At 44.7% G+C, this 13,887-nt stretch overlaps 1 protein-coding gene across 1 annotated transcript in view; it reads left to right on the top strand.

Annotated features, from left to right (window-relative positions):
* The first annotated feature begins 7,165 nt into the window (after positions 1–7,165).
* NAA20 (N-alpha-acetyltransferase 20, NatB catalytic subunit) overlaps positions 7,166–13,887 on the top strand; it is a 29,880-nt gene continuing 23,158 nt past the window's right edge. The window contains exons 1-2 of the mRNA XM_078649339.1: positions 7,166–7,312; positions 10,578–10,602. Coding sequence (XP_078505465.1) covers positions 7,260–7,312; positions 10,578–10,602 — 78 coding nt within the window. The 5' untranslated portion in view covers positions 7,166–7,259. The remainder of the gene's footprint in view (positions 7,313–10,577; positions 10,603–13,887) is intronic.

Here is a 13,887-nt window from a genome sequence, read left to right as displayed (position 1 = left end):
CCTGGCCTCGCCATACAGCCAGGTTCTGAAACTGGGATGGTGCAATGAGCTAAAAAACGGTGTTGGATCTAGCCCTGATCTCTTGACTGGGTGAGCGTACTCTGCTTAATTCAAAGACTCTGTCCATCACCACCCCTTGTTGTAAATAATTTTGGCCTCGTTTTGCTGCACGCCGCCTGACTTCCGCTGGGGCCGCCAATGGCAGCGCGGTCCTGGGGGTCAGGAGGCGGGACTTCCGGGTCGCGATAGGCAGCGGCCCGGCAACGGATTCCAACGCTCCTGGGCTGCGGCGGTGACCTCGGGGCAATGCCGGGTGGGCACCGGCTCGTAAATAATAAAATAATAGCGGGGCAATGCCGGGTGGGCACCGGCTCTTAAATTAAAGACAAGGCGAGGTGGGCACTCGCTCTGCCGCAAATCGGCAAAACCAGACGGGCAGATGCCGGGTGGGCGCCGGCTGCCCAGTATAAAACGCTCGAAGCGCAATGGGTAAAATAAAGCGCTCCACAGCGCTAGCAGGCAAGAAAAAGCGCTCCCAGCGCTTAGGGATAAAAGCAAAGCTCCAGCAAGGTCTGGAGGCAGGCAGAGGGGCAAGGCAGGGCCAGAGCCAGCACACTGGGTCTCCAGGCAGGGAGACAAGCCAAGTGGCGGTCCTCCTGGCCCCAGCAGCAGCAACAGCCCCCTCTGGCAAGGATCCACAAGAAGAACCAAGGAACCAATTGTAAGGGGACACAGCCCCTTCTTATACTGTAAATTCCTTTGTCTTCAGGGTGCAGGGTGGGGGGAAACCAGTTGCAGCTGGCTTGGGAGTACCCTTGATGGCCCAACCACCCCTTTCATTCACTGGGGAGGCTTGGGTCGTTAGACAAACCACAGGGGGGCGGAGCCAGCATTGTGTGGGGAAAAACCCAGCCCAGCCAGGACCCAGGTGCACTCCTCCCACACATCACTCATGCTGATCTCACACTCACCACTGGGCAGACCCATCCAGACTTCCTGGAGCCTGGCATGCCAGCCAGCTCCAGCCAATCACCCTCCAGCACCCTCACTGCACACATACATCAATGTCCAGAAGTAGCACTTCCCTTCTAGACACATACAAGCCGCACATACCATTGCGCAGCATTCATTCTCACGAGTTCACACATACCAAACTCGAGCCTGCACTCCCCACACATCAGGAACTACCAGGGACACACACATTCCCCATGCATTCCTATGGGAGAGCAGGCCAGTCATACTACACACACGCACTTTACTCTGGGACACAGGGTAAAAGTGCGCAAAGACCCAAGAATCACTAACACTGGGTCACAAATAAACGCAAAAAGATTAGGGGTGAACCTGCCCTAAGGCCCAAGTCCAACAGTTTTCAATCCAAAATTGCAGGAGCAAGTGATTCTGAATTTCCTGTGTAAAATACACACAGTAGTTGATTGTAAAATTTCCCTCAAACAGTGGACAGAGATTTCATGTTTGGGTATAAAGTATTTCTAGCTGCCAATGTCATAGAAATGGATTTTGTTGCTAGATGGATGTTGTAATATACACCCAAATGTGTACATGAATGTTTCCCCAGTGTCTCAAATCAATGTTTTAGGCGCAATACAATGGCTATGGAACAGGGTTTGTATTTTTTATGCTTGCCTGGCCGTAGAGACATTTTGAGGTCAAGTATTTGATTTTGTGTGCTGGAGGCTTGCAAAATGGATGGCACCTAATCCATTGGCAGTGCTATTGGGTCTTCCAATTGATGATAGAACATTATAGAAAAATGAGAAAAAGTTAACTTTTTTATCAATTTCAATTGCACAATCATTGATTTTACAACCCTGGAAATCAGCAAAATGTCCTTTGTTTAATCAATGTCAGGCTAAAATGGCTAGAGTAAGGCAGTTTGAACATCTATATAACAGAAGGAACAACCAATTGAGGAATCTTGAGCAGCTTTGGTATTTTTTCCCTGATAAATGAGGTGATGTGATGTAATACACATTTGATAAACATACTATTCTATTTATCATTTTGCACTGTTTATGAATGCCCTGTAATGGTGTGGGTTTCTCATAGTGTCTGTCAGTAGGTCAAAAAGGTATTCAGACTATGTGTATATTAAATTCTTACGCTCACCGCAGCTCGCAAAGAGTGATGGTCACATATGTGCCCACTGTAACTTAGGAAAAATCTTTGAATGAGGTGCACAGCTGTTGAAATATGGACAATATAAAAGAACATGCAATGCTTACTGCCTGGTGGGTTTGTGTGGAGCAGGGTGGTGAAATAGAGAAGATTAAAGGAAATATGTGCAGACGGAGAAAATTGAAAGGTGGTTCTGAAGGGGAAAGAGATGATGTGCAAAGCATGCACATGGATGATTTCAGAAAGATGTTGGGGAATACGTATCTGATAGAGCGAGACGCTGCCTGGGAAAGAGGGGTGAAGGGGAAAGTGTGAGTGATCGAGACACTCCAAGACCTCTACCCCTTAACACACCTTAGATATTTTTCATTCCCTGTCTATTTTCAGTTCTATTTATTCACAACAAAATTATTGTTGTTACTCATGTATCTGAAAGTGCTAACAAGCATTGGCAAAGCCAATAAATGTAGGTTGATTAAGAAGTAGGTATGTTGTTGTATATGTGTGGATGCAATCACAGAAAGGCATCAAAATACTGGTCACGTGGCACCCTGTGAGGAGCAAAGACTTTTAGATTACTTATTTTAAGCCAAACCCATAATAGCATAGGCAATGCCTCTTGGAATGAATAGTTATGCTTCTTTGGCCATGCTCAATTCGGAGACCCCTCGCACACCTTTTTCATCCAACTTTAAACACTGCTATGGGTTATAAACAGGATTGGGAGTGGACGGTCTCTCTTCACCAAAAGTATGTTGGTGTCTCACAATCTCTCCACTGAGATTACATCTTCCACTGAGATGAAATCCCTGTACTAATAATAGAGTGATCCCCTTCTCACACACACTGAGAATAAGGTTATTCAAAGCACTTACTGATAACAGGGCGTTTCCCATTGAAAACAGGGGGGGGCACAGCCTCACACAGAGTAATCACTCTTCCAGTCCCAAGACTGAGAACAGAGGGCCACCAGCCCTACACTAAGAGTCGCCCCCACAAAGTAGCCACACTAACCATAGGGCCACTCTACAACTAACCTTCCCCCACCCCATCCCCATCGTCCCTGTACTAGGAACAGTGGATTGTCAGCCCCAGAACTGAGAAAAGAAGCCTACATTTCACACGCTGAGCACCTGGTGCCTCTAACCACACACTGAGAGTAAGCCCACTACTAACTTGAAAAGTGAGACTACGAGGCCTCTACACTATGCACTCAGAACAGCCTCAACCTCAGCTCTGAGGTGGCTTTCAATGCTCCTGCACTCTAAAATGTGGTCTCCTGCCCCTAACTCAGCAGACAAGGCTCACTCCATTGAGTACAGGGGTACCCTGTGCTTGCACTGAAAATAAGGGTGAAGAACACCCTACACTCAGTTGACCTCCTCCCTATCCCTGCTCCGATTCCTATAATGGACCTGCTTCAATCACCTAATCTATTAAGAGATCAACCCTTTGCTTTATCCCACTGCTGTCATCATTCCCCTATCTGGATCACCCCAGGCAACGATTCTCTTCTTAGCATCATGTACATGCCTGGATCATTCTTAGCACACTAGACGTGATGAAAGGAGTACCTGCAATAAGTCTAACCACTGGCAATCACTCAGGTAACATTCCCACTCATCTTTTCTTCGCTGACCATTCCAAATCAGTGTGAAACCAGCCAAATTTAAATCAGTCTTGACCCTGCTCCAATGGAAACAAAGCAGACCGCACTGCCAGGACAGGCCCATTCTTAGCTTCAGTTAGGAAGCTCTTTTAGTCATTATGCTTAAAAATGTTTCTCGAATGCTATGACAATGTTATTTGAGAGTGGAAACTTTTGGCAGAATTTTGGGCTTGTACTGGTTTACTTTGGGATTATTGTGCTCTTGTAGTTGAACAGCGTTAGGCTTACAAAGTATTTTGAAATCTGGCAACACTTGCTGTCACTGACATGCCTCTACTTTGCCCACTCCCTGTGTGAAGTCAGCCTTACCATCTCCTTCCCCAATAGTTGGTTCCAAGAGTGATTATTTAGGTTCTATTTAGAACTGTTGGCTTTAGATGTAAGTCAAAAGGCTTTTTATTAGTCTGGTGCTTAGATGACAGTAATGTGAGCACTGAAGTAGTTGTCAGCCAGACGCTAATTTCTTTTCTGGCTGAGCACATACCAGAGCATGTCTGATTGGCTTCTCTGGTATCTCTCAGACACAGATGGCCTCTCATGGGGCATAAGCTTGCAGTTTCTATTTTTCAATGTACGGTTGCCTGAAATGCAGCGGCAGGTCCAAAAGTGCATTAAAAAGCTCTGGAATTACTGTGACTGATGCTCTAAAAGCAGTAGCATACTTCAAGCAAGTGGAATCCAACTTTTTAAGTCACAATTGCTGCACTTTAGCTTCTCCCGCTTGAAATTCTCCCCACTGCAATATGAGGTCAATGGCGGACATAAATCCTCAACACAATTATTTTTCAAAAATCTCCCTCTTTCTGCTTTCCAAATGTAGTAAGTAAATGTAATGTAAATGTGCTGGACTTGTAAAGCGCACAGCTGCCCGTAAGCGTCCCGGCGCTTGCTTAGGGAACCCGTCCTGGTATTCCCCTGTGACAAACCCCGGCAGGGTGTCCACAAGGTGAAAGCCAGGCATCCCACCGCGAGGAGCCGTAGTGGAGATTAAGCAAGCTATTGCCCAGAGTCGCAGAGTGTGACCCCGTGAGTTGAGTAGGCACCAGAGCGAGAATTGTCAAGTCCGTGGAATTTTGAGCCCGAGACCCGCCGAGGCGGGGAATCGAACCCTGGTCCATGGTCGATCTCAGCTTCCGGGTCTGCCGCCTCTAACCACTGAGCCACGCTACTCCACTGAGAAATGTGCGCAGTAGGCTATCAGGAGCATTGCTAGGGTTTGGCAAGCGACATATTAAAAGCTGAAACAAGCATGCTTGCAAGCACTCCTACCTAGCGGCCAAGACATGGAACTCCCTCCCCATCCACCTTCGGCTGACCCAGGACCACCTCGCCTTCAGAAGACAACTCAAGACCTGGCTGTTCGAGGTGAGTAGCGCGCTATACAAGTGATATGATTGATTGATTGCTTGCAGAGCTCTAAGGTTTTCAAGTTCCACATACATGCCAACAGACCCAATTCAGGCGGGAGACTCCATATTTTAAAAGTTAAAAAAGGGCTTTATTTTAGCTGTCTTCTGCCTGAAATTCCCTCCGTTAGTCAATGGAGAAAATTAATTGCCCCCATTTTTTTCATTTTCTCCTCTTTCTTGTTTCGAAATGTTGTCATGTAAGGTACCATGGGTGAGTAGTTCATCAAATACATGTATTTTGAGGCTGCCAAGGGGTACTGGGAATTATTCCGTACACGAGGAGCTGGGGGTCCCATATCTAAGTGACAGAATAGCCGTAAACCCGGTTTTGTGTTGGCTGAATTGTTGGCTTAATACCGACATTCCACTCACACATGCCTTATTGAAAGAGGCCTTATCGTTAGACGGTAGGTTTAAAATTCCGTGGGTAAAATATATAAGGGATTGTTTGTCGGCAATTGGCCGTTCTGATCTGTTTTATGCCCCCAACCTGATCACAAAACCTGATGTCGTTTTGGTAAAAAACGCCATATTATTGGTAAGATGTACAGACAGAGAAGAGGTCGAGATACAGAAGGTTAGTGTCAGGAAACACCTATTACTTAAAACCTGTCCACAAACGGAGCCCTATTTGACATGGCCTATGACTAGTTATGAACGTTTTTTGTTAACAAGGTTCCGTTTTGACCTATATCATCTTCTACTGGCGGTACCAAGTGGGGCACAACGGGGTGAAGTGTTGCCAGCTTGTGGCTGCGACGGTAAGTCTCCTCAAGACTTGGCACACTTTCTTTTTATTTGCCCTTACTATTCTATCCCACGGAAATTATACCTTAAACCGTGTCTTAAAAAACTGAATTTTTTTCAAATTAAGCCCGCACTTTACTACCTACAACTACTGAATTGTGACTGTACTCTATTTGTCTGTAACTTTTTTTAAAAAGCCATTTGTTTTAGGAAAAGTATGGACGGATAATTAAGCTGTGAATATTTTAGGTATTTTTTAACTAATATAGTAATTTATGTCTTTTAATCTTATATTGCTCATGCTCATAGTGCCCACTGTACCTTCTTTTTCTTGTACTGTATTCTGTGTCCTTTATTTGCCACATGAAATGTATTGTTTGGAATTGTTTTTAAAAAGTGTACTTATGAAATTGTACTTTTATGATTGTAAGTCTTACAATCGAATAAAGATTTTTGAATTTGAAATTTTACATGTATTTCTCTTTGAAGGCTAAAATATTTAGTCCAGAGTAATCCATTATATTTTGATGACAACAAGAATCAGGAACCTAGAAAAAAATACATGGGACTGAAAAGCTAGTATGCATGGAATAAATACGGAGACTTACTTTGGAGGTCGGTTTCCAGGGCAGGGGGCACTGCTGGTGCCTCTGCCAGTTTCTCCAGCTTCAACGGTAATTACAGAAGGCAAAGGGGAGTTTCAGGCGAGAAAGAAAAGAGGGACGAGAAAAAGAGAAACATATTAGAGAGCAAAGAGCTCGTTTGGTCTGTGCAAGATCTGCTTTTGGTTCCCAGTCCGGCCACGCCTATAATCATTGGAGTAAAAGACAATATAAGTGCGGATGCAACCATTTGATCTTTATAATAAAATGATAATTTAATTTTAATAAACCAAGGATTTGGAATTAAGGTTACAGGGAGAAAAACACTCTAAATGCTTTAAGAAAACCTATAACATGTTAGGGAATATCGTGGGGAGACCTATCCTACAAAAAGTGTCGGACTTCGAAGCTCAAATTAAGTGTTCTGCACAAGAATGCATATTTTTTTAACGGAGGATTGTCCCGCAGCACGCGCTACCAGCTCTGCTGTACAGCATGCCATATATCGCCCTGGTTACTCTACAACCGCACGCCAATGTTACTGCGCATGTGTACTTCCGCCTCCCACGAGTTTGTCACGTGACAATGATTTCATTGCCAGGTCATTTCCTGGAACGGGAGCTCGGTGCTAGTCGTTTACCACGCTTACCAGAAGTACTTCCGGGTGGGCGGCTCTGCGGTATCTGCCGCGAAATGACTACGCTACGTGCCTTCAACTGTGACGACCTCTTCCGATTCAATAAGATGTGAGTCCGGGGTTTGGGTGGTTGACTATTTGAATAAGAATGAAATAAGCCAGCGGGGGCTAGACGCTTGCATACTGCTCTGCTTGCAAGGCTGCAGGAGTGAGGTGCTGTTATTTTATTTATTTATGCGTTTATTATATAGTGCGGACTTTACCCGAAGGTGTCAGAGCGCTTTACAATAGGAACAGAACTGATACACTAGAACATTACAGGTGAACAAATTACAAAAGCAAACGCTAAGTTACATGAGGCAAAAGTGACAATCGTGAGCAAACAAAATACACGAGGTAGCAAACGGTGCATTACAGGAGGAAAACGTGACATGTGTGCAGGTTACAGAAGCGTACAAAGTACAAATAGAGGTATAATACTGCAATAAATGGATGACACTCAAACACAAGAAAAAAACGTTACTTAGGCAATGATGGCACTTGCGCAAGTATCGAAAGCAAACAAAATGTAAGAGGTAGTAAACAGTGTGTTACAAGAGAAAAATGACGTGTGCATGTTACAAAAGAGTACCAAACTCCAATACTTCCATAACCTTAATGCCATTATAGTAACAGTAAGTCATATAACTAGCCTCAACTTCCTTCTCTACACACTAAAGGACCCATAAACACGATTAACAACTACACAACAAAACTGCTAGACGACTAGAGCAGTACTTAGGAAGAAAATTGTTGCACAAACAAATTGAAGCCAGTTTTTCTAATTGAAGCCTTTAAACTAGTATTTCTTCCGCTTAGGCTGCTGTTTATGTTTTGAAATATGTTATCCACGAAGGCTTCTAATTGATTCTCTAGTGGTACGTTGATAACTTTAATGACTCCTACTTGATTACCACGCTGTCGGCTCGTGACTGGCGATGTGGCATTGTGCGGTGATGAGAATATGTAAGGCACTGTAATGGAATGTTGGGGGAGAGACACTGGAAATGAGACCATTCAGGGGGATATGTACTACAGAAGTGGTGTAGTGAGGCGTTAACCATCATGGCTTAACACCTCACTCCGCCACTTCAGAAACACCATATTTACGAGAATATGATGCAGTCTTGCTTTTCCCCCTGTGCTGGCGCTACACTTAGCAGTGTAGCACCAACGCAGGCACCCTTGCACCATAGAGAAAGTGTGTCTGCATGAAGGGTAAGATTGTTTGTGTAGGAAGGTCTCCCTTCCTGCACATAAACAACCTTTAAATGCTAATTTGTCACTTCTATGTGTGCTGCTTAATGCAGCACACATGGAAGTTACAAATGTCATTTTTTTTAAGGATTGTTTATGTGCAGGAAAGGGCACCTTCCTACACATAAGCATTTCACGACGTTTTGCTTTTTCCATTTGTGCTGCACAAGGCAGCAAACATGGAAAAAGTTAAAACGAGGGGAAATAAAGCATTTCTCCTTGTTTCGCTAAGTTAAGACCAGGTTTTCCCTGGTCTTAATTTTGGCGCTGCCTCTATTTACGCTGCCCTTGTAAATAGGGGGCAGTGTCAAAATCAATGGGTGTTGCGGTGGAACGCCAACCGCAACACCCTCTGCCCACCCCTTTCACGCTAACCTTAGTGTGAAAGGGGGCCTTATTTGCAAGGCAGTCTTTAGCCACGTTAAGTGGCTTAACGTTGCCTTGTAAATAAGGCGAAGCCCCTTTAGCCATTGTAACGTCACAAAAAGTGATGTTTCCGTGGCAGACGTGTACATTTGCCACTAAGTTGCCCCAGCACCTAGGACACAGTTAGCCCAAAAGAAAACCTGTCTCACATTAAAATGGAAAAGTAACTGCAAACGTGAGGGCCCATGGACTTGCTGATGGTAAAGTGCTGCTGAGGGAGCACCCATTTTTAATCAATCAAAGAATAACACTGGTAAAAACTGTCTCATCGAAAAACTGTAACTGATCTGTGACATTTTTAGGGACCAATGTAAATGCCTTTCAGTTTTTAAGAAAGCGTGCTTATCTTCAATCAATCAAGGAATTGCGAAGCGCACTACTCACCTCTGAGGGTCTCGAGGTGCTGCGGGAGGTCTTGAGTCTTTTCCTGAAGGTGTGAAGAGTGGGGGAGTGTCTGAGGTTGATCGGGGGCTTGTTCCAGTCCTTTGCTGTGATGTAGGAGAAGGCTCTTCCACCTGCTGAGGTTCTGTGGATTTACTGGTTTCTCTTGGGTGCATGGAAGGAGACTCTTTCGTTGAGGTGTCTGGGTCCGGTGTAGTGGAGGGATTTGTAGGCATGGGTGAGTAGCTTGAAAATCACTCTCTTCTTGACAAGGAGCCAATGGAGGTCTTGCAGGTGTTGGGTGATGTGTTCATGCCGTGGGATGCAGAGGACGAGTCTGGGCGCGGTGTTCTGGAGTGTTCTTAGCAGGGATTTGTTGATTCCAGTGCAGAGGGCGTTTCCGTAGTACAGTCTGCTTCTTATGCGTGCATGGGTGACGGTCTTTCTGGATTTGGGGGGGATCCATTTAAAGGTCTTGGGAAGGATGCAGAGGGTGTTGAAGCAAGTGAAGGTGACAGCGTTGATCTGGAGGGTCATGGTGAGGAAGGAGTGGAGTATGATGGCAAGGTTTCGGGCGTGGTCCGTGGGGGGGGGGAGGGGGGAGGCAAGGGCGGTGGGCCACCAGGTGTTAACCCAAACTCAGGGGGTGGGTCTGGGGCATCCTCACATATGCCCCAGTTTAAGGAACCAGAAATGCATCCAGAAACCCCACAAAAAGGTGTTATGGACAAACAGCTGCTGTCTCAAAAAGGGAAACATAGAAAAACGCTAACAAACTCCGCCAACTACAAATAGTCAGCTGTTGTCAAAGGGTATGTATTTCTGGTCTGTAGGCTTCTTGATGTAACAATAGGAGAGACATGTTCCAGCTCTCTGTAGAATAATACATTTTAAAGGTTATTAATAGCATTTGGGAATTTTTGCATTTTGCGATGGCCAAAGTAACACAGTTGCACACAATATTCCATGTCTTACTGTTTCTCCTTGCACCTCACATGTTTACTTTAGGGCGGTGGTTTTTAAATTGCCCTTCTATGTGTTCATGTACCAACTACTTTACACAGCTTCACTCTGAACACAAAAGATCTGAACACAAAAGAGTTTCCAATGTTGAAAAATAGCAGCGTAAAGATGTTACTGTTGCACAGCTGTGTCTTCTATAAATATCCCAGAATATGTAAGATATGTAGCAATTTACAAATGATTAAAATAGTAGAGAAAGTGGCTTGTTTTACTGTGACTTTTTTTCTAATGTAATTCTTGTTTTACAGCAACTTGGACCCTTTCACAGAGACTGTATCCTTATTAATGTAGTCATCAAAAGCATTGTATTACAAACAATTTCAGATATTCCCAACCTAATGTGCTTCTGTGCTGTTCTTATTCTCATCCATTTATTAAATGACCAGACTAAACTTAAAACTGTACATTTGTGTAGCCCACTTTCTGGGGATCGTAGTGGTTAGCAAATGGGGAAAATCGGTTAGAATCTAGACCTTCTGAATTCCTTTTTCATTAAATGTATACACTTTTCAAATTGAGAACTCCCAGGGCCCCCAGTGTGAAAATATGTACTACTTCTGTCATTTTTTATCCTCTTGATGTTTACGTTCTTTTTATGGACCGAAAAGTCAGACTATCAAAACCAATACTCTCCACTATAACTTGAATTGCTACATGATTTCAGAGTGATGCTGCAGATCATGGCATAGGTAATTTCTGACACCATTGTGGTGATCTACATATTAGAAAGTGGATGCTCCCTGGAATGAATTTCTGTCCAACGGGCTTTCAACTGAGCATTGGTCTGGTTTTTTTTTCTCGGAAGGGGCCGGGGGGAGGCGGAAGTTGTTCTGGTGTGATGTCTGTTAGATGGTGAATATATGCTTATTCATCGTTTTTGACTTCACCTGCTGCTGTTTTCATATGGAATTTTACTGTTAAGGTTGTTCTGTTTTGAAAATGCCTTTAAGCTGTAAAAGGCTGATATGCTTCCAGGTACATATTAAACAAGCCAGTAGCACATCCTTCATTTTTAACATCTTTGCTTTTTTCAAGAGGCTAATGAGATCGACTGGAATTTCTCGAATAGCTTAAACTTGGGTTTTTAAGATACATAATTCAGATCAGTCTTACGTTAATTTACCATGCACTTTTTTTATTGAAAAACACCATTTTTAGAAAATGCAGCCTTTTTAGGTCTGGCGTTAGCCAAGACCTTTTGTATTTTACTAAAATGTCAGTCTGCACTCTATATCCTCGGGTCTGTTATTGTCATTCACATTTTTCTTCCACCCACTACAGTATGGGGAAGTGTGTCAGCCCACTTCAGTCACTGGGTAACTTTATTGTGAGTGACAGCATTCTTCACTTTCACAAAGAGCACATCCACAAACCAAGTATCTCCCTTAAGTGCAGGGGGCTACTAAGGCAACATAACCTATCCCCAAAATATTTTTGCTTTTAGTCCTTTTTTAGAGCTCGTCCTATTAATTCCGCAAGGAATAATAGGACGAGAGTATTGGGGCTAAAACAAGAGCTAAACCATCAGGCCGATTTCAAGCAGTGCCCGTGAAAAGCGCGTCCACATCAAAGCCACCAGCCTCCCTCCCACAGGCATCTGAAGCTTCCCCCAGCGTGCGCTCGGCCTCAGGCAGGCATTTCCCCTCCCCTAATTATTCACTTCACTTTCACTGCCGCCAGGCCGTGTCTCGCATTTCTCCTCCCCCTCCCCCCCCCCCTCCCAGCCTCCTTCTGTAAAGCCTGTTGACCCCTCATACACTCACAGAGATCAAAAAGACAGCTCCAGTAATAGCTGCTTCCTGTCCGTGCTCTTTGTTTCGATTCATATTTGTTATTTGGTTGTGTGCCCTTTCATTCAGAATCCGATGCACAGAAATGCATGAAGAGGGCATTTTTTTTCTTAAATGTTTTGTGTTTAACCTCTAATTGGGTTCACTTCGGTACTACTTTTAACGTGTATCTTTTGATATCGGCTGCATGTAGGCATACAAACGCATTTATTTGCAACCCTTATTTTTAGTGGCATGCTAATCTCCGTTTTTGGCTTTCAGTTCCACTATGTTTTTGTCCACGGCCTCCAGGCCGTGTCTCGCATTTCTCCTCCCAGCCTCCTTCTGTAAAGCCTGTTGACCCCTCATGCACTCACAGAGATCAAAGAAAGACAGCGCCAGTAATAGCTGCTTCCTTTCCGTGCTCTTTGTTTAGATTCATATTATCCCATATATATCCCTCCCAACCTTCCTTTGAGATCACACGTGGTAGAGGCAGAGATTTCATTTTGAGCTACCGCTTAAAAAAAAAAAAAAAGCGTTTCTCCAGACTAATTTGCATAGGCCGAGATGCTGCCTGTGCCTTAAGTGTGATGTGAAAATCCTTGTTTCAACGCACATGGGTGTAATGTTGTTTCATCATGGCGTTATGTTTTTTTTGTGGCACAGTTTGCTAAAGTTGTTTTTTCATTTTTTTTAATCTGCATAACACGGCCATCCTTTGTGAAAGAATGTAGCAACATGTGGGAGACTTCTGTGCGCAGTTTGTCCCGATGCATGTCTCGTCATGCCCACTCGTGCTTTTCATTTTTCTGAAGCAGTAAGGCCTTAAGATAGGCTTATACATCCTTTTCAGGCTCGCAACAATCGTGCATGATTTGAAAAGGCCACTTTAGAAATGTGCTGCTGCAGGATTATTGCTTCTTTGGTGTGGATTCGTTTTTTGTTTTAAGTACTCAGATGCATAACATTTTCTCATGTGGAAGGGAAGGCATACAAGGTGTACTAGTCTGCATACAAATTGTAACACAAATGTGCATTCACACTTTTTTGTCGTTTCTCTTGAAAGAAAATGTTTGTCGAGAAAGCCCTTCCAGTACATGCATAATTATGGGGGTATCGTGCCTTCTTCTCCCCTGATTGCCCTCGTTTTTCGTGCCTTCTGCTCCCCTGATTGTACTCATTTTTGTGCCTTCTTCTCCTCTGATTGTACCCGTTTTTCGTGCCTTCTGCTCCCCTGATTTTTCTTGCCTTCTGCTCCCGATTGCCCTTGTTTTCTTGACTTCTGCTTCCCTGATTGTACTCTTTTTTTTTTTTCTTGCTTTCGGCTCCCCCACTCCATCCATCCATCCACTCCATCCATCCATCCATCCATACATCCCCCCACTCCATCCATCCCCCCACTCCATCCCCCCACTCCATCCATCCCCCCACTCCATCCGTCCATCCCACCCCATCCATCCATCCCACTCCATCCATCCCACTCCATCCCACTCCATCATCCATCCATCCCACTCCATCATCCATCCATCCCACTCCATCATCCGTCCATCCCACTCCATCATCCGTCCATCCCACCCCATCCGTCCATCCCACCCCATCCGTCCATCCCATCCCACTCCATCCATCCCACTCCATCCCCCCCACTCCATCCCCCCACTCCATCCATCCCCCACTCCATCCATCCCCCACTCCATCCATCCCCCACTCCATCCATCCCCCACTCCATCCCCCCACTCCATCCATCCCCCACTCCATCCATCCATCCCCCACTCCATCCATCCATCCC

This window comes from Lissotriton helveticus, chromosome 6, assembly GCF_964261635.1.
Source record: "Lissotriton helveticus chromosome 6, aLisHel1.1, whole genome shotgun sequence".
Lineage (NCBI taxonomy): Eukaryota > Metazoa > Chordata > Amphibia > Caudata > Salamandridae > Lissotriton > Lissotriton helveticus.
This window is presented reverse-complemented; position numbering and strand designations above follow the sequence as displayed.